Source organism: Salvelinus alpinus, chromosome 26 (assembly GCF_045679555.1).
Source record: "Salvelinus alpinus chromosome 26, SLU_Salpinus.1, whole genome shotgun sequence".
Taxonomy (NCBI): domain Eukaryota; kingdom Metazoa; phylum Chordata; class Actinopteri; order Salmoniformes; family Salmonidae; genus Salvelinus; species Salvelinus alpinus.
This window is the reverse complement of record NC_092111.1, coordinates 31,332,518-31,358,432: the sequence shown is the minus strand read 5'-3', so window position 1 is coordinate 31,358,432 and position 25,915 is coordinate 31,332,518. Positions and strand designations below refer to the sequence as shown.

At 46.6% G+C, this 25,915-nt stretch overlaps 1 protein-coding gene across 1 annotated transcript in view; it reads right to left on the bottom strand.

The window, feature by feature from the left end:
- Positions 1-25,915, bottom strand: part of LOC139555160 (electrogenic aspartate/glutamate antiporter SLC25A13, mitochondrial) — a 79,115-nt gene that overhangs the window by 19,180 nt on the left and 34,020 nt on the right. The window contains exons 8-14 of the mRNA XM_071368728.1: positions 24,520-24,613; positions 23,259-23,343; positions 20,537-20,621; positions 18,785-18,943; positions 15,795-15,847; positions 11,883-11,963; positions 1,540-1,684 (exon numbers count right to left, since the gene is read on the bottom strand). Coding sequence (XP_071224829.1) covers positions 1,540-1,684; positions 11,883-11,963; positions 15,795-15,847; positions 18,785-18,943; positions 20,537-20,621; positions 23,259-23,343; positions 24,520-24,613 — 702 coding nt within the window. The remainder of the gene's footprint in view (positions 1-1,539; positions 1,685-11,882; positions 11,964-15,794; positions 15,848-18,784; positions 18,944-20,536; positions 20,622-23,258; positions 23,344-24,519; positions 24,614-25,915) is intronic.

Here is a 25,915-nt window from a genome sequence, read left to right as displayed (position 1 = left end):
CTGTTTCACCTGTCTATGTGATTGTCTCCACCCCCCTCCAGGTGTCACCCATCTTCCCCATTATCCCCTGTGTATTTATACCTGTGTTCTCTGTTTGTCTGTTGCCAGTTCGTCTTGTTTTGTCAAGCTTACCAGCGTTTGTCCTGTCAGCTTTGTTTTTTCCCAGCCTCTTTTTTCTCGCCCTCCTGGTTTTGACCCTCGCCTGTCCCATCTCTGTACCCGCCTGCCTGACCACTCTGCCTGCCCCTGAGCCTGCCTGCCGTCCTGTACCCTTGCCCCACCTCTGGATTACCGACTTCTGCCTGCCTGCCTGCCTGCCATCCTGTACCTTTTCCCCTGTTGCTGTAATAAACATTGTTACTTCGACACGGCCTGCATCTGGGTCTTACCTTGATACCTGATAGATTTATTACGAGACGCTGCGGAGAGGACTGGGGATAACGCTGAGTAGAGGACTGGGGAGAACGCTGCGTAGAGGACTGGGGAGAACGCTGCGTAGAGGACTGGGGAGAACGCTGCGTAGAGGACTGGGGAGAACGCTGCGTAGAGGACTGGGGAGAACGCTGCGTAGAGGACTGGGGAGAACGCTGCGTAGAGGACTGGGGATAACGCTGCGTAGAGGACTGGGGATAACGCTGCGTAGAGGACTGGGGAGAACGCTGCGTAGAGGACTGGGGAGAACGCTGCGTAGAGGACTGGGGAGAACGCTGCGTAGAGGACTGGGGAGAACGCTGCGTAGAGGACTGGGGAGAACGCTGCGTAGAGGACTGAGGAGAACGCTGCGTAGAGGACTGGGGAGAACGCTGCGTAGAGGACTGGGGAGAACGCTGCGTAGAGGACTGGGGAGAACGCTGCGTAGAGGACTGGGGAGAACGCTGCGTAGAGGACTGGGGAGAACGCTGCGTAGAGGACTGGGGAGAACGCTGCGTAGAGGACTGGGGATAACGCTGCGTAGAGGACTGGGGATAACGCTGCGTAGAGGACTGAGGAGAACGCTGCGTAGAGGACTAGGGAGAACGCTGCGTAGAGGACTGGGGATAACGCTGCGTAGAGGACTGGGGAGAACGCTGCGTAGAGGACTGGGGATAACGCTGCGTAGAGGACTGGGACAACGCTGCGTAGAGGACTGGGGAGAACGCTGCGTAGAGGACTGGGAATAACGCTGCGTAGAGGACTGGGGACAACGCTGCGTAGAGGACTGGGGACAACGCTGCGTAGAGGACTGGGGATAACGCTGCGTAGAGGACTGGGGAGAACGCTGCGTAGAGGACTGGGGACAACGCTGCGTAGAGGACTGGGGACAACGCTGCGTAGAGGACTGGGGACAACGCTGCGTAGAGGACTGGGGACAACGCTGCGTAGAGGACTGGGGAAAACGCTGTGTAGTGCTAGTGAAGTGCTAAGAGAGGCAGAAACCAAAAGTATCAGAATAGACATGTAGACTGTAGAAAATTGCTGAAATGAGTGTTTGAGTACAGCTGTGACCTAAAAGTCCCTGTCTTTGAATACAGTAGTTAGTGTAGTAGTGTACAGGAGGACCTGCCTTGTAGAGGCCAAAGAAACCCAGGTCCTTGATGACAGATATGGCGCTGACGCGGGGGCCGGTGGTGATCTCTCCAGCCACCTGCAGGCGGATCTTCACAATCTCCAGAGGGTTGGTGAAGATCACCTGGGATCCACCCGCCTGGACACACACACACACACACACACACACACACACACACACACACACACACACACACACACACACACACACACACACACACACACACACACACACACACACACACACACACACACACACACACACACACACACACACACACACACACACACACACACACACACACAGAGTGGGGATTAACGGTATAGTGATTTGTGAAACCTGGATTAGCAGCAGCACAAGGGGAATCTTTTTGTAAAACAGCTTTAAGAGAATGGGCTGTAAGTGACCACTGAAGCTATGTAACGGAGGGTAACCATCAGCGTACACCGATGGTGCTCTGATAGGGACATCACAGGTCTGACTGATGTCATACACACACAGGACAGTTCAAATAGGCTACACTGGCTGTGATAGGTGTTTACTGTAGACAGGCTCCCAGGTCTGTCAGTAATGGGTGTTTACTGTAGACAGGCTCCCAGGTCTGTCAGTAATGGGTGTTCACTGTAGACAGGCTCCTAGGTCTGTCAGTAATGGGTGTTCACTGTAGACAGGCTCCCAGGTCTGTCAGTAATGGGTGTTCACTGTAGACAGGCTCCCAGGTCTGTCAGTAATGGGTGTTCACTGTAGACAGGCTCCTAGGTCTGTCAGTAATGGGTGTTCACTGTAGACAGCCTCCCAGGTCTGTCAGTAATGGGTGTTCACTGTAGACAGGCTCCTAGGTCTGTCAGTAATGGGTGTTCACTGTAGACAGGCTCCTAGGTCTGTCAGTAATGGGTGTTCACTGTAGACAGGCTCCCAGGTCTGTCAGTAATGGGTGTTTACTGTAGACAGGCTCCCAGGTCTGTCAGTAATGGGTGTTTCCTGTAGACAGGCTCCTAGGTCTGTCAGTAATGGGTGTTCACTGTAGACAGGCTCCCAGGTCTGTCAGTAATGGGTGTTCACTGTAGACAGGCTCCTAGGTCTGTCAGTAATGGGTGTTCACTGTAGACAGGCTCCTAGGTCTGTCAGTAATGGGTGTTCACTGTAGACTGGCTCCTAGGTCTGTCAGTAATGGGTGTTCACTGTAGACTGGCTCCTAGGTCTGTCAGTAATGGGTGTTTACTGTAGACAGGCTCCCAGGTCTGTCAGTAATGGGTGTTCACTGTAGACAGGCTCCTAGGTCTGTCAGTAATGGGTGTTCACTGTAGACAGCCTCCCAGGTCTGTCAGTAATGGGTGTTCACTGTAGACAGGCTCCCAGGTCTGTCAGTAATGGGTGTTCACTGTAGACAGGCTCCCAGGTCTGTCAGTAATGGGTGTTCACTGTAGACAGCCTCCCAGGTCTGTCAGTAATGGGTGTTCACTGTAGACAGGCTCCCAGGTCTGTCAGTAATGGGTGTTCACTGTAGACAGGCTCCTAGGTCTGTCAGTAATGGGTGTTCACTGTAGACAGGCTCCCAGGTCTGTCAGTAATGGGTGTTCACTGTAGACAGGCTCCTAGGTCTGTCAGTAATGGGTGTTCACTGTAGACAGGCTCCTAGGTCTGTCAGTAATGGGTGTTCACTGTAGACAGGCTCCCAGGTCTGTCAGTAATGGGTGTTCACTGTAGACAGGCTCCTAGGTCTGTCAGTAATGGGTGTTCACTGTAGACAGGCTCCCAGGTCTGTCAGTAATGGGTGTTCACTGTAGACAGGCTCCCAGGTCTGTCAGTAATGGGTGTTCACTGTAGACAGGCTCCCAGGTCTGTCAGTAATGGGTGTTTACTGTAGACAGGCTCCTAGGTCTGTCAGTAATGGGTGTTCACTGTAGACAGGCTCCCAGGTCTGTCAGTAATGGGTGTTCACTGTAGACAGGCTCCTAGGTCTGTCAGTAATGGGTGTTCACTGTAGACAGGCTCCCAGGTCTGTCAGTAATGGGTGTTCACTGTAGACAGGCTCCTAGGTCTGTCAGTAATGGGTGTTCACTGTAGACAGGCTCCCAGGTCTGTCAGTAATGGGTGTTCACTGTAGACAGGCTCCTAGGTCTGTCAGTAATGGGTGTTCACTGTAGACAGGCTCCTAGGTCTGTCAGTAATGGGTGTTCACTGTAGACAGGCTCCTAGGTCTGTCAGTAATGGGTGTTCACTGTAGACAGGCTCCCAGGTCTGTCAGTAATGGGTGTTCACTGTAGACAGGCTCCCAGGTCTGTCAGTAATGGGTGTTCACTGTAGACAGGCTCCCAGGTCTGTCAGTAATGGGTGTTTACTGTAGACAGGCTCCTAGGTCTGTCAGTAATGGGTGTTCACTGTAGACAGGCTCCCAGGTCTGTCAGTAATGGGTGTTCACTGTAGACAGGCTCCTAGGTCTGTCAGTAATGGGTGTTCACTGTAGACAGGCTCCCAGGTCTGTCAGTAATGGGTGTTCACTGTAGACAGGCTCCTAGGTCTGTCAGTAATGGGTGTTCACTGTAGACAGGCTCCTAGGTCTGTCAGTAATGGGTGTTCACTGTAGACAGGCTCCTAGGTCTGTCAGTAATGGGTGTTCACTGTAGACAGGCTCGTGATGTGTTGATACCATGTTGTGCTGTTGTCATGTTGTGTTGATACCATGTTGTGCCTTTGTCATGTTGTGTTGATACCATGTTGTGTTGTGTGTGTCTGTAGTCTCTGAACCATCCGTCTTCAGTTGCACCCTGCCTGAGGGGTTGTCTCCACAACGCTCCAACTGTGTACCTGGTGCCGGAGATAAAACCCCCAGCCACAGGCCCAGACAGGTTCTTCTCAGAGAGCTTCAAGGCGGCATAGCTTTCATGCACAGCTACGGTATCTGGAGCTGGGGGTGCGGTGTTGTAGTGGCTGTTGTCTTTTCCATGTTTGTGCTGCTATCATGTTGTGCTGTTGTCATGTTGTGTTGATACCATGTTGTGCTGTTGTCATGTTGTGTTGATACCATGTTGTGCTGTTGTCATGTTGTGTTGATACCATGTTGTGCTGTTGTCATGTTGTGATGCAACCATTTTGTGTTGTTGTCATGTTGTGTTGATACCATGTTGTGCTGTTGTCATGTTGTGATGCAACCATTTTGTGTTGTTGTCATGGTGTATTGCTGCCATGTTGTGTTGTTGTCTTAGGTCTCTCTTTATATCCTGTGATGGTGTGTCTCTCTTGTCGTGTTTTGTCTACATTCATTTTATTTGTTAATCCTAGCCTCCGGCCCAACAGGAGGCCTTTTGCATCTTGCATCATTCTAAATAGGAATTTGTTCTTAATTGACTTGCCTGGTTAAATAAAGGTTAAATAAAAAATCATTTTAAAAAAGCAGCTCAAGTAGCTAACTTCGTCTCGGCACGAAGAGGGAGAGCCGGGACATAGTTAGCCGGGAAGGCAACAACCATTCTGGAACAGTCTCTCTCTCTCACACTAGTTGCCCCTGGATACCGTGGCTGAAAAGTGGCACAGTGCAATTAGATAGAAATCTGTTTCCATGGAGTCCTTCCCTGCCGTTAAATAGGGCCTGTACTGTTTGTTGTACTTTTCTCTCCCCCCTCCTTTGCTGTGAATTATTCATGTGTAATTGCGTGTGTCCCCTCTATCTTACGGGAAGGCTATCAAATGAGTACCCCAATCTGAATGTGCAACCTTGTGCGTTTTTTAACAGCCGCCCCCAAATTCGTAAGTAAATGTTCCCGTATTTTGAGGGAGAGATCATAATCGCCCCATTGAAGGGAGTAGTACATTAAATAGTGGCCCAGAACTGACCAACATTTCCCTTCAAGAACTAAAAGAGAGGCATTGAATAGTAGGGGCTGATTCTTCATTCTAACGACTCACAGGTACAAATTTATAACTATTTATTTATGTGGAAAATTATATTTCATAGTTGATTACAGCGACCCTCTAATAGCAATGCATTTATTACCAGTCCGTTGGACACAGAGATGATTAACTGAAAATAGGGCCACTTGAGCAGCCAACGCTCTCGCTCACATCAATTGGACACTAATTGGGAGATTTCTGAATGTTAAGGAGAGCAACAACATCACAGGTTAGAGAAACCACCGCACAATTAGGTCTGACGGACAGAACAACAGACACGTCTGTCGGGGGGAGAGAAAGAAAGAGGGAGAGAGATGGAGAGAGACAGGGGGCGACAGAGAGCAAGAGAGAAACAGACAGACAGAGAGAGAGAGACAGAGAAAGAAACAGAAAAAGAGAGAGAGGGAGAGAGAGAGACAGAAAGAGGGAGATTTGATTACAGAGTGAGACAGTCGGTGGCGCGCTGATAATTCCCAGGTAATTACAAGGCAAGGTGATCCCCTGAGGGGGTTTGAGAGTCAGAACCTCAGACACGCTCCAGCACTACATCCACAGTATGTGTGGGTGTGTTTCTATGTGTGTGTTTCTGTGTGTTTGTGTTTCTGTGTGTTTGTGTTTCTGTGTGTGTGTGTTTCTGTGCGTGTGTGTTTCTGTGTGTTTGTGTGTGTCCACACATCAACCAGATTGCTCAAAATTGACTTCGAAATTGGACGTCTGTCCATGTCCTGAGGACGTCGGGAAATGCCTTCAAAACCAGCCACTAGGGCCAACAGTGAGCACTATTACCATCAAGTAGGCTTGGGTTTTGCTACAGCATTGTGGACGAGGGTGGCGGATGGGTGGAATCCCGTGACTCCAGGACCAAAGGTCACATGTTCAATCCTAGTGGTAGACACTCATTGTTTTAACTCTATCCCAAACCTTAACTTAACCATTCAGAATGAACGCCTAAACATAATGTTTAAACCTATCCCAAACCTTAAACATTAAGTTTAGGCATTCATTCTGAATGGTTAAGTTAAGGGTTAACTCTATCCCAAACCTTAACCCTTAACTTAACCATTCAGAATGAATGCCTAAACGTAATGTTTAACTCTATCCCAAACCTTAACCCTTAACTTAACCATTCAGAATGAATGCCTAAACTTAATGTTTAACTCTATCCCAAACCTTAACCCTTAACTTAACCATTCAGAATGAATGCCTAAACGTAATGTTTAACTCTATCCCAAACCTTAACCCTTAACTTAACCATTCAGAATGAATGCCTAAACTTAATGTTTAACTCTATCCCAAACCTTAACCCTTAACTTAACCATTCAGAATGAATGCCTAAACTTAATGTTTAACTCTATCCCAAACCTTAACCCTTAACTTAAACATTCAGAATGAATGCCTAAACTTAATGTTTAACTCTATCCCAAACCTTAACCCTTAACTTAACCATTCAGAATGAATGCCTAAACGTAATGTTTAACTCTATCCCAAACCTTAACCCTTAACTTAACCATTCAGAATGAATGCCTAAACTTAATGTTTAACTCTATCCCAAACCTTAACCCTTAACTTTGACATTTGGAGAAATGTGGATAAACGTCAGAATCTGAAGTAAAATTGGTAACTTGTTTTACACACACACACACACACACACACACACACACACACACACACACACACACACACACACACACACACACACACACACACACACACACACACACACACACACACACACACACACACCCTTGGGGTAACAGCTATGTAAAAGTTTACTTTTCAAAGGCAAACAATAGTTTAGCACTAGTTAGCAAACATTAGCCACCCTCAATTAATAATCACTCACACTTTCATAGGTGCCAGAATTCTTAACTGAGGATTACACAAGTAATCCTCAGTTAACGAGTCTGTGTGTGTTTATGTTGATGTGCTCATGTGCATGTTAAACGTTGTGATAAATGTTTTATAACTTGCAACGGAGCCGAATAACAAACCATTACAAAGGCTTAAAATCAAACCATGCAAATTGAAGTGATTTACACTGAATAATTGCCAAAGTGAAAACTAACAAAGCAACACTGTACTCTCTCTCTCTCTCTCTCTGACTCTCTCTCTTGCTCTCTCTCTTTCCCCCCACATTGGCCCTGTGTGTATTTTGAGTAACCAAGCCCTCAAATGAGGGCCAGCGACCGCCTGATAGGCATCCAGCCAGCCAGCAGCGTCTCAGTAAACGGAGCATGCCGTTCTTACCAAATAATCATTAAGACCTGGCAACCCTCACTGAGCTTAATTCTGAGGCTATTATGAGGGGAGGTAAGAGGGGGAGAGAGGAAGGAAGAGAGGGGTGAGCAGAGGGGAGATGAGTGGGGAAAGAGGAGAAGAGAGGCGACCATGTGGAGGAAAGGAGAGGAGTGGGGGAAAGGAAAAAAGGAGAGAGAAGAGGAAAGGAGAAGAGGAAAGGAGAAGAGAAGAGGAAAGGAGAGAGAAGAGGAAAGGAGAAGAGAAGAGGAAAGGCGAGAGAAGAGGAAAGGAGAAGAGAAGAGGAAAGGAGAAGAGAAGAGGAAAGGAGAGAGAAGAGGAAAGGAGAAGAGAAGAGGAAAGGAGAGAGAAGAGGAAAGGAGAAGAGGAAAGGAGAAGAGAAGAGGAAAGGAGAAGAGAAGAGGAAAGGAGAAGAGAAGAGGAAAGGAGAGAGAAGAGGAAAGGAGAAGAGAAGAGGAAAGGAGAGAGAAGAGGAAAGGAGAAGAGAAGAGGAAAGGAGAGAGAAGAGGAAAGGAGAGATAGGGGAAAGGAGAAGAGGAAAGGAGAAGAGGTTGAGATGAGTGGAGGACAGCCGAGTGGAGTGGCAAAGAGCAAAGTTGAGATGAGGAGAAGAAGGTAGAAGAAGGTAGGAGAGGGTAAGAAAGAGTAGAAGAGGGTAGGACAGGGTAGAAGAGGTGAATGGAAAGGAGAATAGAAAAGTGTAAAGGAAATGAGAAAGGGGGAGGTGAGGAGGAGGAATGGAATGGAAAAAACAGAAGATCAGAGGAGAAGATATCAGAATATCCTAGATCCTGGATCCTCACTGACGGTGTCGTATTTATTACTTATTTTACCGTTAAAACCTCATTTAAACACATTTTTTACACACCTCACTCTTTTCCCCCCGTCCAATGTATTTCATCCCCCCTTCTTCTGTCCTGTCAGACTATGGTCTGGGACTGTCGCCGGAGCCCAAACTAACACTTTCACAGCTTCCAAATCATATAAACAGACTTCATGTGATGTGGCTGAAGTCTCCCTAAACAGGGTGTGTGTATGTCTCTGTGTGTGTGTGTATGTCTCTGTGTGTCTGTGTGTTTGTGTGTCTGTTTGTGTGTGTGTCTGTTTGTGTGTGTGTCTCTGTGTGTGTTTATGTCTCTCTGTGTGTGTGTGTTTATGTCTCTCTGTGTGTGTGTGTGTGTGTGTGTGTGTGTGTGTGTGTGTGTGTGTGTGTGTGTGTGTGTGTGTGTGTGTGTGTGTGTGTGTGTGTGTGTGTGTGTGTGTGTGTGTGTGTGTGTGCGTGTGTGTGTGTGTGTATGTAGGTGTTTGTGCATGTAGGTGTGCATGCCTGCATGTCTGAGTCTTTGCTTCTGTGTATGCATGTGTGTCTCTCTCTGTGTGCGTGTGTGTGTGTGTGTGTGTGTGTGTGTGTGTGTGTGTGTGTGTGTGTGTGTGTGTGTGTGTGTGTGTGTGTGTGTGTGTGTGTGTGTGTGTGTGTGTGTGTGTGTGTGTGTGTGTGTGTGTGAGTGATAACAGCAGAATGGCTCACCAGCACTAACACCAGGGGCTGAGACAGGATGAAAGGAGCTGTCAGAACAGCTCACGATGAAAAATAGGAAAAATCCATCCATCCTCACTCCACAATGCCATGGTATAATTGTGGATATGGAAAAGATATTTCACAGCAGCTTCGGTGGTACAATGATTCTCTACACTATACTTGCTTGTTTTGTCACGTAAACTGAAATTAGGTCGAACTATTAGAATTTTAGCAACCAGGAAATGGCGGAACGATTTCTGCATAGTGCATCTTTAAGTCATAACCTTAATAGAGCTGTATACAGGTCACATAATGACATAAATCCTCTGCTTTAGTGATCGGCATCAAACGGGTTCGTGGTGAAAGGCCTCTCTCTATTCATTGGTTGAGGGGGTGACACTACAGCTAGACCCAAAGGGATGAGGTGGGGGGGGGTCAGTGTGTGACAGCTCACTGAACAAACACAGGCTGTGTGTCGTGGGGTGGATGTGGGGGAGGGGGGCAGTCTCAGGTAGCAGTCTCTTTATGTCTTTCTTTCAACAGGGATATATGGCTTTCTAATATATCCCTCTATGTTGATATAGCGTTTACCGTACATCTCTCTCTGTGTTGATGGACGTTGATATAGCGTTTACCGTACATCTCTCTCTGTGTTGATGGACGTTGATATAGCGTTTACCGTACATCTCTCTCTGTGTTGATGGATGTTGATATAGCGTTTACCGTACATCTCTCTCTGTGTTGATGGACGTTGATATAGCGTTTACCGTACATCTCTCTGTGTTGATGGAGATTGATATAGCGTTTACCGTACATCTCTCTCTGTGTTGATGGATGTTGATATAGCGTTTACCGTACATCTCTCTCTGTGTTGATGGAGGTTGATATAGCGTTTACCGTACATCTCTCTCTGTGTTGATGGAGGTTGATATAGTGTTTACCGTACATCTCTCTCTGTGTTGATGGACGTTGATATAGCGTTTACCGTACATCTCTCTCTGTGTTGATGGACGTTGATATAGCGTTTACCGTACATCTCTCTCTGTGTTGATGGACGTTGATATAGCGTTTACCGTACATCTCTCTCTGTGTTGATGGAGGTTGATATAGTGTTTACCGTACATCTCTCTCTGTGTTGATGGAGGTTGATATAGCGTTTACCGTACATCTCTCTCTGTGTTGATGGAGGTTGATATAGCGTTTACCGTACATCTCTCTCTGTGTTGATGGAGGTTGATATAGCGTTTACCGTACATCTCTCTCTGTGTTGATGGAGGTTGATATAGTGTTTACCGTACATCTCTCTCTGTGTTGATGGAGGTTGATATAGTGTTTACCGTACATCTCTCTCTGTGTTGATGGAGGTTGATATAGTGTTTACCGTACATCTCTCTCTGTGTTGATGGAGGTTGATATAACGTTTACCGTACATCTCTCTCTGTGTTGATGGAGGTTGGTATAGCGTTTACCGTACATCTCTCTCTGTGTTGATGGACGTTGATATAATGTTTACCGTACATCTCTCTCTGTGTTGATGGAGGTTGATATAGTGTTTACCGTACATCTCTCTCTGTGTTGATGGAGGTTGATATAGTGTTTACCGTACATCTCTCTCTGTGTTGATGGACGTTGATATAACGTTTACCGTACATCTCTCTCTGTGTTGATGGAGGTTGATATAGTGTTTACCGTACATCTCTCTCTGTGTTGATGGACGTTGATATAACGTTTACTGTACATTTCTCTCTGTGTTGATGGACGTTGATATAACGTTTACCGTACATCTCTCTCTGTGTTGATGGAGGTTGATATAGCGTTTACCGTACATCTCTCTCTGTGTTGATGGAGGTTGATATAGCGTTTACCGTACATCTCTCTCTGTGTTGATGGAGGTTGATATAACGTTTACCGTACATCTCTCTCTGTGTTGATGGAGGTTGATATAGTGTTTACCGTACATCTCTCTCTGTGTTGATGGACGTTGATATAACGTTTACCGTACATCTCTCTCTGTGTTGATGGAGGTTGATATAGCGTTTACCGTACATCTCTCTTTGTGTTGATGGACGTTGATATAGCGTTTACCGTACATCTCTCTCTGTGTTGATGGACGTTGATATAACGTTTACCGTACATCTCTCTGTGTTGATGGAGGTTGATATAGCGTTTACCGTACATCTCTCTTTGTGTTGATGGAGGTTGATATAGCGTTTACCGTACATCTCTCTCTGTGTTGATGGACGTTGATATAACGTTTACCGTACATCTCTCTGTGTTGATGGAGGTTGATATAGCGTTTACCGTACATCTCTCTCTGTGTTGATGGAGGTTGATATAGCGTTTACCGTACATCTCTCTCTGTGTTGATGGAGGTTGATATAGTGTTTACCGTACATCTCTCTCTGTGTTGATGGAGATTGATATAGCGTTTACCGTACATCTCTCTCTGTGTTGATGGAGGTTGATATAGTGTTTACCGTACATCTCTCTCTGTGTTGATGGAGATTGATATAGTGTTTACCGTACATCTCTCTTTGTGTTGATGGACGTTGATATAACGTTTACCGTACATCTCTCTCTGTGTTGATGGAGGTTGATATAGAAATACTGTATGTCACCACTGAATATGGCTCTGTGTTGATGGAGGTTGATGAATAAGATGAGACTCACACATGCACCAGCCAGGATCTCAGCAGGTACAGGGATTGATCCATCTTTCTGCCTGGTCTTCCCTCTGATAAAGTCATTCACCTGTGGTGAGAAGACTAAGCATTAGACACACACTAAGACACAGACATACACACAGACAAACAGACAAAATACAGCGGGAGTGGATATTAGTAAGCTAAAGGGCCACTAGTAACGTGATCGTAGTAACAGTAACATTTCACTGTGAGACTACTAATTAATACATGTACCAAACATGAGGTAGACTTTAAGTACTTCAACTTTTCATCTTGCATCCTGATTGAAACAGATCTAGCTCTCTGTCCTTGTACTCTTGGATTTAAGTGCTGCATTCGACACTGTTGACCACGATGTCCTTCTGGACAAACTGGAGAGGAGGGTTGGCCTCTCCGCTCCAGTTCTAAATTGGTTTAGGACCTATTTAACCGGTTGAGAGTTTGTCGTCACCCTTGGTGAACATAACTCTGAGAAAATGCATATCACATGTGGTGTTCCACAAGGTTTGATTTTGGGTCCAGTACTGTTCAGTTAATATATATTACCCCTTGGCAGCATTATCAGAACGCACAGCATTGATTTTCACGCAGATGATATACAACTTTACATTTCTGTGTCACCAGAGTGTTTTAGCTCCACTGACAATATTAGACTGTATTAGCAATTTAAATACTTGGATGGCTCACAACTTCCTCCAGCTAAATCAAGACAAGACTGAGGTACTTATTGTTGGAGCAAAAGCACAGAGAGAGAATCTGGAAAAACATTTGAATTCACGGGCAATAAAGATAAAACACTAGGTGTTACAGTGCATTCGGAAAGTATTCAGACGCCTTCACTTTTTCCATATTTTGTTACGTTACAGCCTTATTCTAGAATGTATTAAATTGTTTTTTCCCACTCATCAATCTACACACAATACCAAAACAGGTTTTTAGACATTTTAGCAAATTTATAAAATTAAGAAACCTGAAATAACACATTTACATAAGTATTCAGATCCTGTACTCAGTACTTTGTTGAAGCACCTTTGGCAGCGATTAAAGCCTTGAGTCTTCTCGGGCATGATGCTACAAGCTCTGCAGACCTGTTTTTGGAGAGTTTCTCCCACTCTTCTTTGCAGATCCTCTCAAGCTCTGTCAGGTTGGATGGGGAGTGTTGCTGCACAGCTATTTTCAGGTCTCTTTTCAGGTCTCTCACTTTCGGATAAATAGCATGCCAAAATTCAACTGCCTGCTACTCATCCCCAGAATATAAGATATGCATATTATCAGTAGATTTGGATAGAAAACACTCTGAAGTTTCTAAAACTGTTTGAATCATGTCTGTGAGAATAACAGAACTTATGTAGCAGGCAAAACCCTGAGGACAAACTTTTTTTGATGTCACTGTCTTTTCAATGAGTTTTCTTAGAGACACCAGATTTCTAATGGACTTGCTTGTTCCTACCACTTCCACTGGATGTCACCAGTCCTTGGAAATCGGTTGAGGTTATTCCTTTGTGTAGTGAAGAAGTAGGGCTATCGTAAATGAGGGTCACATGAAGTAAATTATTTGAGAGAGGCACGTTACGGAAAAAGTTGCGTCAGTTTGTTTTCTTTTTGTATTGAACATAGATCATCCCGTCTTCAAATTGATCGATTATTAACATTTAAAAATACCTAACGTTGTATTACAAAAGTAGTTTGAAATGTTTTGGTAAAGTTTACATGTAACTTTTGATATATTTTGTAGTGAAGTGGCGAAAGTTGGAAGCTGTGTTTTTCTGGATGAAACGGTCCAAATAAATTGACATTTTGGATATATATCGACGAAATTAATCGAACAAAAGGACCATTTGTGATGTTTATGGGACATATTGGAGTGCCAACAAAAGAATTTCGTCAAAGGTAAGGCATGATTTATATTTTATTTCTGCGTTTTGTGTCGTGCTTGCAGTTGAAATATGCTTCTCTCTTTGTTTACTGTTGTGCTATCATCAGATAATAGCATCTTATGCTTTCGCCGAAAAGCCTTTTTGAAATCTGACATGTTGGCTGGATTCACAACGAGTGTAGCTTTAATTTGGTATCTTACATGTGTGATTTAATGTAAGTTTGATTTTGATATCATTTTATTTGAATATGGCGCGCTGTATTTTCCCTGGCTATTGGCCGGTGGGACGATTGTGTCCCACCTGCCCCAGAGAGGTTAAGGTCGTTGTCCTGTTGGAAGGTGAACCTTCGCCCAAGTCCAAGGTCCTGAGCGCTCTGGAGCAGGTTTTCATCAAGGATCTCTCTGTACTTTGCTCTGTTCATCTTTCCCTCGATCCTGACTAGTCTCCCAGTCCCTGCCGCTGAAAAACATCCCCACAGCATAATACCGCCACCACCCTGCTTCACCGTAAGGATGGTGTCAGGTTTCCACCAGACGTGATGCTTGGCATTTAAGCCAAAGAGTTCAATCTTGGTTTCATCAGACCAGAGAATCTTGTTTCTCATGGTCTGAGAGTCCTTTAGGTGCCTTTTGGAAAACTCCAAGCGGGCTGTCGTGTGCCTTTTACTGAGAAGTGGCTCCTGTCTGGCCACTCTGCCTGATTGGTGAAGTGCTGCAGAGATGGTTGTCCTTCTGGAAGGTTCTCCCATCTCCACAGAGGAACTCTGGAGCTCTGTCAGAGTGACCATCGGGTTCTTGGTCACCTCCCTGAAAAAGGGCCTTCTCCCCCGATTGCTCAGTTTGGCCGGGCGGCCAGCTCTAGGAAGAGTCTTGGTGGTTCCAAACTGCTTCCAATTAAGAATGATGGAGGCAACTATGTTCTTGGGGTTGCAGATATTTTTTGGTACCCTTCCCAAGATCTGTGCCTCGACACTCTTGGAGCTCAATGGACAATTCCTTCGAATTTTGCTCTGACATGCACTGTCAACTGTGGGACCTAATATAGACAGGTGTGTACCTTTCCAAATCATGTCAAATCAATTGAATTTACCACAGGTGGCCTCCAAGTTGTAGCAACATCTCAAGGATGATCAATGGAAACAGGATGTACCTGAGCTCAATTTCGAGTCTCATAGCAAAGGTTCTGAATATTCATGTAAATAAGGTATTTCTGTTTTTTTTATTTTTTTTTATAAATTTGCAAAAATGTCTAAACTTGATTTTGCTTTGTTATTATGGGGTAAGGTCTCTGCACTGGATGCCTGTAAGTTTTTGAATTCATTTTAAGATTCTTCTATTGGTTTTTAAATCAATACACGATTGTTCACACCAATACATGTCAGACATGCTTTTAAGTTATGTACCCAGTAGGTCCCTCAGGTCCTCTGGCACTGGCCTTTTAACTATCCCAAAGCCTAAGACCAAGAGGCATGGAGGCAGCCATCGTTACTATGCCCCCTGCCTCTGGAATAGCCTGCCAGAGAACCTGAAGGGAACCGAAACTGTGAACATATTTAAAAGAGATCTTAAAACAAATATTTGTTGCTTTGCTTTTCCTTAGGGTGCTTTTTAGGTGTTCAGTTTGTGTCATTCTTTTGTTTTTTATCTTATGTTTGCTGTGTAGTAAATATATCAGCTTTTATTTTCATTCTTTTTTATTCTTTTTTTCCCGTGAAGCACATTGCGTTGCATTCCATGTTTGAAATGTGCTGTATAAATAAAGCTTGATTTGATACATTGGGGTTTGATTTGATACATTGAGAGGGGTGGGGTGTGTGTGTGTTTGAGTGAGTGAGTGAGTGAGTGAGTGAGTGAGTGAGTGAGTGAGTGAGTGAGTGAGTGTGTGTGTGTGCGTGTATGCACATAAAATCTGTACCGTATATTAAACTAAAACTAGAGGTAAATGTTCAACTAGGGCCCAGTGAGGGGCTCCGTGGTAACTGGGGCCTGACTGGTCTCCATGTAGAGAAACAAGGCACTTACTGTCAGCTTTATGGCTTTCTCCGGGGCCACACCCAGTAGCTGTGGTACCAGACCTATCATTAGGACACAACATGATTAGAAAAGAGAAGGGCCAAGGAAGTAAGACACACACACACACACACACACACACACACACACACACACACACACACACACACACACACACACACACACACACACACACACACACACACACACACACACACACACACACACACACACACACACACAGGCAGACCGCGACACAGCACAGCACAGTCCCCCTCCACATGAAACACATACCCTGCTGTATTCAATTCTGCCTGATCCCCCTGACACTAAATAACACTATTGATGTGGGGTGTGGGGACATCAGGGTCTTAAAAGACTAACAAAGTGAAAGAAACTCCTTCCCAGAATACAAAAAAAGACATAAAACACTCTAATCAAAGTTTATGCGGTCCTAAATTACAACCCAAGACTTCCAGCCGGATAAAAATAAACCAAATAATCTGATTGGAGTGTGTTGGATGACCCATCTCAGCGTAATAGTGGAGAGGTTGGAGGGGGGGAGTGAACGCAGGGCCCAAAACAGGCCACACAGAGTCAGACACAGGAGCACAAACATAATGATTAGCATGGCTTCAGCTGGGCTGGAACTCACAAACAGAAACAGGAGCGTTAGTTGTGTTTGTGGCAGGGCTCAGGCTGAGAACCACACACGAGTTATATTATTATTAAATGGCCCATAACAGCTCACAGTTGTAGTTAGAGACGCTTACTGCTTTCTCATGCTGCTGCGTTGTTTACGTAAGGGTTCCCGTCTCGAGATGATGACATCATCCTAGTGTTTGCAGTGTTCTGGTTCTGGTCTGGCTGTCTCACCATTCTAATGCTCACCTCATTCAGTAATGGGAAACAGGGGAGGCGAAGGAAAAAGCTCAGCTTCATTACATTAAAACAGAAACTTCCCCTGAGTTGGCTTATGACACTCTCCTCAGTGGCTAATATAACATAACCAGCTTTACTACACAGTAGATACATGTTAATGGGGGAATTGCGAATAACAATATATGAGATTCAAGAAACTAATAAAAAGCAAATGTGTTTGCTTCTGGAGTCTTTCAAATTGTCTTCCTTGTTTAAGTTTGTTTTGTAGTGGAACTGTACCATGTGACCTGGTGACTGGATGGCCATTCAAATACAACTGTATCATTTGATGTTTGCTCACATCTAGAAGTGGAGAACAGAGAGCTGGTATCTGCCTAGTGTACCACTACCTTGGAGCCAGGTCTGTCTGACCGTGTGTCTGTAATGTCAGAGACCTCTCTAAAGGCTTGGTGTCCTCTGACAGACACTAAGGATTCTCACTTCCTCTTAGAAACCTCAGGGGAGAAGTCACCTGTCAATCATAATTCAGAGAATTCCAAAAGTCACCCCCCCCTTTCAAATCATATGATATAGTGTGTTGTTCAAGAACCTTCCTACCCCCCCTCCTTCCTCCTGCTCCCTCTCCCTCCCTCCTCCCAACCCTCCCTCTCCCTCTTCCCATCCGCTCCCTCTCCCTCCTACCCCCGCTCCATCTCCCTCCAGCTCCCTCTCCCACCTATCCCCTCCCTCCACCTCCCGCTCCCTCCTCTCCCCGCTCCCTCCTAACCCCACTCCCTCTATCTCCCTCCTCCCACCCGCTCCCTCCTACCACTTCACTCCCTCTCCCTCCTGACTCCCGCTCCATCTCCCTCCTCCCTCCCGCTCCCTCTCGACTCCCGCTCCCTCTCCCTCCTGACTCCCCCTCCATCTCCCTCCTCCCTCCCACTCCCTCTCCCTCCTGACTCCCGCTCCATCTCCCTCCTGACTCCCGCTCCATCTCCCTCCTCCCTCCTGACTCCCGCTCCCTCATACCACCTCACTCCCTCTCCCTCCTGACTCCCGCTCCCTCCCCTCTCCTACCTACCTCCCGCTCCCTCCTCCCTCCCACTCCCTCTCCCTCCTGACTCCCGCTCCATCTCCCTCCTCCCTCCTGACTCCCGCTCCCTCATACCACCTCACTCCCTCTCCCACCTGACTCCCGCTCCCTCCCCTCTCCTACCTACCTCCCGCTCCCTCCTCCCTTCCCTCTACCTGCTACCCCCCACTCCCTCCTCCCTTACCACCTCCCACTCCCTCCTACCACCTCCCTCCCTCTATCTCCCTCCTGACTTCCGCTCCCTCCATCCTCCTTCCTACCCCCCGCACTTTCTCCCTCCCTCCTACCCTCCCTCCCTCCTACCTTCCGCTCTCTCTCCTTCCTAACCCCGCTCCCTCTTCCTAAACCCCCCCTCTCTCTGTCCCTCCATCCCCCCACTTCCTCTTCATAAACCCCCCCTCTCCCTGTCCCTCCATCCCCCCACTTCCTCTTCCTAAACCCCCCCTCTCCCTGTCCCTCCATCCCCCCACTTCCTCTTCCTAAACCCCCCCTCTCCCTGTCCCTCCATCCCCCCACTTCCTCTTCCTAAACCCCCCCTCTCCCTGTCCCTCCATCCCCCCGCTCCCTGAGTGCAGGTACTTATTATATTAATGCCAGTTGAAGTCTGGCTGGGGCAGTCACACACCACCATTGTGACAGAGCTCTGCTGGTATGTGGCCTTTGCGTGCAACGTGCATTGTCCCCCTGAAACTCCCGAGACTACCTTTAATCACATCAAAGAAGCCAGGTCAGAGGGAAGGTGAACTCAGACCCGCCCTCCTCTCCTCTTCCCCCTCTCTTCTACCACACCTCTAAACCCCATCTGTTGTTGTGATGGAGTGAGATGAAGTCGAAGCTGATCTCAGGTCAGATTTGTGTTTTAATTCATATGGTTAGGTTAAGATGAGGGTAAGCTGATCCTAAATCTGTGCCTACCTCTACCCAGAGCTGTAGTGATGATCATTAGCCTATCACTACATCCTAAATAGTGCACTACTCTGGCTAAAAGCAGTGTACTATATAGGGAATAGAGTGCCATTTGGGACACATCCCGTCTGGTACTGACCTCTATAGAGGCCGAAGAAGCCTTCGTAGCGCAGCACCTTCTTGAAGCAGTCCAAGCTGTTCTTGTACATGAGCTCTTCCACCAGGGAGCCTGTGGTCCTCTGGTTCTGCATCCTGGTCTTCACTAGGTCTATGGGGTACACTGCTGTGGCTCCCACAGCTGGAAAAACACGACAGAAAACGACATAAAGGGTTTTCTAATGATCAATTAGCCTTTTAAAATTATAAACTTGGATTAACTAACACAACGTGCCATTGGAACACAGGAGTGATGGTTGCTGATAATGGGCCTCTGTATACCTATGTAGATATTCCATAAGAAATCTGCCATTTCCAGCTACAATTGTCATTTACAACATTAACAATGTCTAAACTGTATTTCTGATCGATTTTATGTTATTTTAATGGACCAAAAATGAGCTTTTCTTTCAAAAACAAGGACATTTCTAAGTGACCCCAAACTTTTGAACGGTGGTATATAAAGTACATGTGATGGCACAAATACATTATTATAAGTTACTAAGTTACCATGAAGTGTTGTAAAGGCATTATAAAGGTGTCATGAAGACGTTATAAAGACATTCAGATAACATTCACGCAATGTGGGCAACATCACATTGGCGTTTCAAAAACAAGTACAGTGCTGTCACACCGTTGACAGCAACCTGGGACAGGTGAGGATGGGTAGAGTGAGACAAAAGAGGAAGATAAGGAGGGTGTGTGGTGATGGTGGGAGACATCAAACGATCCAAAATGGAGGCGCAGTTGTCTGGAGTTTCCAGGCTCGTCAGTCATGTGTTATCTGATGGCACTGCGACTGGACACATAGAAGGGGATCCAACTCGACCAACAGGTTTAATTAGAGAGGGGACAGTCAGGGAGGGTGCTACCTCCTTATTAACCTGTCTCCTGTAGAGGGGGAGGAGGGGTAACATCTCCTCAAAGATGGGGGAAGGAGGGAAGGGAGGAGAGGGACACGACCGCACCCCTCCCCCAAAAGCCCTCTCTCTCTGATCAGGTACAAAAGAGTCCAAACACAGGGAGGTTCCCATGGCGCAAAGAGCCCCTGTCCTCTTTAAGTGGTGGAGAAATCGCCCCTGCAGAACGCAATAGGAAGCCCTTTGTTTTTCTCCTTTTCTTATGAGGGTGGAGGGTGATGGGGGGTGGAGGGGCCTCGGGGGTGGAGGGGCCAGGGGGGTGGAGGGTGATGGGGGGGTGGGGGGGCCTCGGGGGTGGAGGGGCCAGGGGGGTGGAGGGTGATGGGGGGGTGGAGGGGCCTCGGGGGTGGAGGGGCCAGGGGGGGTGGAGGGTGATGGGGGGGTGGAGGGGCCAGGGGGGTGGAGGGTGATGGGGGTGGAGGGTGATGGGGGGGTGGAGGGGCCAGGGGGGTGGAGGGTGATGGGGGGGTGGAGGGCCAGGGGGGTGGAGGGTGATGGGGGGGTGGAGGGGCCAGGGGGGGTGGAGGGGCCAGGGGGGTGGAGGGTGATGGGGGGGTGGAGGGGCCAGGGGGGTGGAGGGGCCAGGGGCCAGGGGGGGTGGAGGGGCCAGGGGGGTGGAGGGTGATGGGGTGGAGGGTGATGGGTGATGGGAGGGTCATGGGGCAGATGAGGAGGTAGTGGTGACACAATGATCCGTGGGACCTGTCCCAAATGGCACATTTTTCCCTATGTAGTGCACTACTTTAAGGGATCTGGTCAAAAGCAGTGCACTACATAAGAATTAGGATGGCATTTAAGACACAGACGTGACTTACCGCCAGCGATGGAGCCGAGGCCAAACCTGTAGGCGGACTCTGCTACCTGGATGAGAACAGATCGGGACGGGTCACCACCGGACAGCTGGAAGAGAGACAAGACAGCGGGGAGGGGGAGAGAGGGGAGGGGGAGAGAGAGGGGGGAGAAGAGATGGTGAGAGAGATAAGAATTAACAAAAATGTGGCACTAAACAGAATACCTGACCACTGTGACTGACCCAAACATAAGGAAAGCTTTGACTATGTACAGACTCAGTGAGCATAGCCTTGCTATTGAGAAAGGTCGCCGTAGGCAGACCTGGCTCTCAAGAGAAGACAGGCTATGTGCACACTGCCCACAAAATTAGGTAGAAACTGAGCTGCACTTCCTACCTCCTGCCAAGTGTTTGACCATATTAGAGACACATATTTCCCTCAGATTACACAGATCCACAAAGAATTCGAAAACAAATCCAATTTTGATAAACTCCCATATCTACTGGGTGAAATACCACAGTGTGCCATCACAGCAGCAAGATGTGTGACCTGTTGCCACAAGAAAAGGGCAACCAGTGAAGAATAAACACCATTGTAAATACAACCCATATTTATGTTTATTTATTTTCTCTTTTGTACTTTAACTATTTGCCTACATTGTTACAACACTGTATATATACATAATATGACATTTGTAATGTCTTTATTGTTTTGTATGTGTAATGTTTACTGTTAATTTTTATTGTGTATTTCACTTTTGTATATTATCTACCTCACTTGCTTTGGCAATGTTAACACATGTTTCCCATGCCAATAAAGCCCCTTGAATTGGAATATATATATATAGAGAGAGAGAGAGAGAGAGAGAGAGAGAGAGAGAGAGAGAGAGAGAGAGAGAGAGAGAGAGAGAGAGAGAGAGAGAGAGAGAGAGAGAGAGAGAGAGAGAGAGAGAGAGAGAGAGAGAGAGAGAGAGAGAGAGAGAGAGAGAACAAACCAAAAGATCCCATGTTTCAAACCTCAGCACTGCCATTGATTCCCATGCTGTAGTTGAGCCATTAATCCCATCTTGATTCTCACAGAGTAACAAGAGAAGTTAACTATTATAAATCTAATTTACATTCAGTCCTACATAAATTCAGATCAGACAGTTTACATGCATCATCAGAATCATATGATTGCCTATATTTCATCAAGCCTTCAGAAGAGTTGAATGATTTTAAGGGTCACGTTGAGTTTACTGCTGAATAAAACACTGGTGTCTACTCTGACATGATTAGACAACATCCCATACTGTACCAAGTCATCTCATGTGACGCCACCAGATATATAATTCCGTTTTTATCATCACTATAGGCTATATATTCACATTTATGTCTCTATTCTGTGATTAAATTAATTGCCCTCTAGCATCGATTCCCACCAGTTTGAATGTTAAAACTCTCTTGAATTAGTGAGACTTTTGGATTAGTTTGAAAAACTCCAATCAGACACAGAAGCATTTCTCGTAAGAAGTTAGTAGAACAAAACCAGAATCAGGAGCCCTGGTTCGATTGGATGCCACCCCTTGCCCATGCCATTGGCACACATCAGGGCACAAAATCAGCTGATTGTTACTGATAGCAACATCATCCAAGCATTCTGCTCCACATACCCAGCCGGAGGCACCTGTGCCCTGGCCTGCCGTGCCCAGCGCTCAGCCATCGTCCCTGGGGAAGGGAAGTAAAGAGGGGGGCCCCACTCTGGAACAGGTCCACCTGTCAGGAACTATCTGAGCCCCTAACCCCCCTCTGTCTGCCCCCAGAGGACCCCCCTCCTTCCTCTTCTCTCTCTGAGTCAGAGCCAGAGGAGGAGGGTTGGAGGTTCAGAGGGAGAGCTGGCCTGCAGCCCGTGGAGGCCAGACCACACAGCCCAAAGTGGCTCATTGTGGTGGGACTGGCGTCTCTACCCTGGGCCCCTGCTCCGGCCCGGCCTGGAGCCTAGCCTGGTTGCAGTCAGAGGAGGAGGAGGAGGAACTCACCCCGCAACACCGCGCTGTCTCACTCTGCAGACCAGGCAGAACTTCTAACAGGAGGGAAAAAAAGAAACATCCATCCATCCAACTTTCTTTCAATTTTTTTTCGTCAGCTGTTTTGTTTCAAACACTCTTCACTCATTTTTCATTTCCCCCCTCAATACATTTGAGATAACTGATTTGGACGGCTGCAGTTGGTCTTGAATTAACATGGTTTTAAAAGTTGAATTGATAAAGATATAATGTCACAGAGAGGTTTCTGATGTCTAATGGTATTTCTCTGGAGAGAAGTTGTGTTTTCCTTAGCAGTTTGTTCAATGGCTTTCATTTGAGAGTCTGACACAAATAGAGCGAGTGGGCTGGAATTTGGACTGGTATTTTGGGATACTGTAGTAAGATGATTTTGTCTTCAGTGGTTCATGTTTCATGTTGGATATATCTGTCCGAGTGTGTGTTACTAAGTCATCTCCGAAATACCCAACAACATCATCAGTGAACTTAAAAGCTCTGACCATTACCAGGACGTTGTTGGAGATGTTTCTATACTACAGTTAGAAAATAACTATGGCCGGGATTCAATCCAAAGCGCGCTGTAGCGTAGGTCACTAAACAGCCGACAATGCGCCTATTAAAAGCCTTGAATCCCAGACTATATCTCTGAGTCTGAAAAGAAAGCTAAAAGCATCAACAAGTCTTCTGTCCTGCGTGCTTTCTTTCTCTCTCTTTATATATTACCTGTCTCTGGACCTCGGCCAGGTTGTATGGGAGGGCCCCCTCCTCCAGTGGAGCTATCCTGTCAATGTCCACCAGACCAACACGGCTGGAGGAGAGGAGAGAGGAGAGAGGAGGAGAGGAGAGGGGCAAAAGTTGAATTGCTTTAAACTATTATTTCAAGAAACACTTCGAAACGTTTATACCATTTCAGTGTTTCTGACTTTTCCCTTCTGACCCTGGTACGATTTTCAACGATATCTGATATTCAACAATATCAATGACCGACTACCTCTCTCTCCCTCTGTTCTCTCTCCCTCAAAACAAAAACATTTGTCTGTGATTCCCGGGCCTCTCCAACTCGGCCTCCACATAACATATCTGTGGCGTTCCCAGATTTGGGAGCAGCTCAATCCCCTCCGATTATTGGGAGCAATTATCTCCTGCATCTCCAATCAGAGGCCGGGGAGACTATTAAAGTATCCCGTTGCCCAGAAATAATCATCAGGTGCTCGGAGAGGGCAGAAATTACCGGTTCTCTACGTCACAGGTCGGCCCTGTGGAGCAAGATGCATGGGAACGTGAGCCGTGTACAATTAGAAGTACCACTGGGGTGCTGTATGCTGTGTGGATTCCCCTTTCCGTGTGTGTGTGTGTGTGTGTGTGTGTGTGTGTGTGTGTGTGTGTGTGTGTGTGTGTGTGTGTGTGTGTGTGTGTGTGTGTGTGTGCGTGTGTGTGTGTGTGTGTGTGTCTCCCCTTCTTTCGATAAATGCTGAGTTTTGAAGGCTTAGTTGAGAGAAAGGGGATTCTTATCCTGGCATCATAGCAGAGCAGCAGTCATGTCTGGCTCTTTTGACCATGCTGCAGTGAAAGCAGACATTTTGTACGAGGAACGACTGGGTCCCAGAGGTATGACGAGCCCCAGTGATCCAATGACAACCACATGGATTAAAGGACAGGCTATTGAGATCCAATAAACTGAAAACTAGCATTAACTACAATAATACATGCTAATGTGGAAATACAGTGAGAGGCATGGACTACAATATGCTGTATATCAATGACTCTGGGAAAATGTTTCCCTAATATGGAGCTTCATTCAATATTGCTGGAATTCATTGAATTCAAAATAAGGCTGAGAGGGCTGATGATGTATGATCTGTTCTGCATAATTATGTATCTTGAACGTAACTGTAATGAAGCTATTTAAACCGAATAGGGCTCTTTATTTTGAGGCCTTTTTTGCGTGCGTGCGTGCGTGCGTGCGTGCGTGTGCGTGACTCACCCCCGGGACTCAGAGAGGTCGGCCAGTTGGAACAGGATGTCCAGCTCCATTGGAGTCACCTGACCAAACCTCTGGGCCGCAGTGATGAATTCCTCTGTTACAGGAGAGGAGAGGAGAGGAATGGAGAGGAATGGAGAAGAGAGGAGAGGCAAGGAGAGGAGAGAGAGTGGAGAGGAGAGGAATGGAGAGGAATGGAGAAGAGAGGAGAGGCAAGGAGAGGAGAGAGAGTGGAGGGGAGAGGAATGTAGAGGAATGAAGAAGAGAGGAGAGGCAAGGAGAGGAGAGAGAGTGGAGAGGAGAGGAATGGAGAGGAATGGAGAAGAGAGGAGAGGCAAGGATAGGAGAGAGGCAATGAGAGGAGAGAGAGTGGAGAGGAGAGGAATGGAGAGGAATGGAGAAGAGAGGAGAGGCAAGGAGAGGAGAGAGGCAATGAGAGGAGAGAGTGGAGAGGAGAGGAATGGAGAGGAATGGAGAAGAGAGGAGAGGAATGGAGAGGAATGGAGAAGAGAGGAGAGGAATGGAGAGGAGAGAGGCAATGAGAGGAGAGGCAATGAGAGGAATGGAGAAGAGAGGAGAGGAATGGAGAGGAATGGAGAAGAGAGGAGAGGAATGGAGAGGAGAGAGGCAATGAGAGGAGAGGCAATGAGAGGAATGGAGAAGAGAGGAGAGGAATGGAGAAGAGAGGAGAGGAATGGAGAGGAATGGAGAAGAGATGAGAGGAATGGAGAAGAGAGGAGAGGCAAGGAGAGGAGAGAGAGTGGAGAGTTAAAACATCAATGCATAATAGTTTTATTTCTACTATATCTGAGTCTTGCTTTGCATTATGTGTGATGGATACTCCCACTTTATTTATCTGGGATTTATACAGGTGATCTCAGGTGAAAACCTATCTTTCCCAACATCCAATTTTTGTGCACTACAAAAGTAGTACACTTTAAAGGGAATAGGGTTCCATTTGGGACTCAACTCAGGGCTGGCTTACAGTGTGATTTCTATAGCTCTGGTATCTGGTATTGAGTGACGAGCTTATTCAAAGAGCAGCAAGTGTTCTTGCTGTGTTGTCCCACAGAGATCAGCTACCTCAGTTTACCCCCAGGCTCTGACACAACACACTGTCTGTCAGGGGAATCACAGATCACACACACAGATAACCCTGTCTAAACTATCTACACACAAAGATCAGCTGACTGTCCGTCTATACACAGACATTACATGACTGTCCATCTATACACAGACATTACATGACTGTCCGTCTATACAGACATTACATGACTGTCCGTCTATACACAGACTTTACATGACTGTCCATCTATACACAGACATTACATGACTGTCTGTATATACACACACATTACATGACTGTCTGTCTATACAAAGACATTACATGACTGTCCGT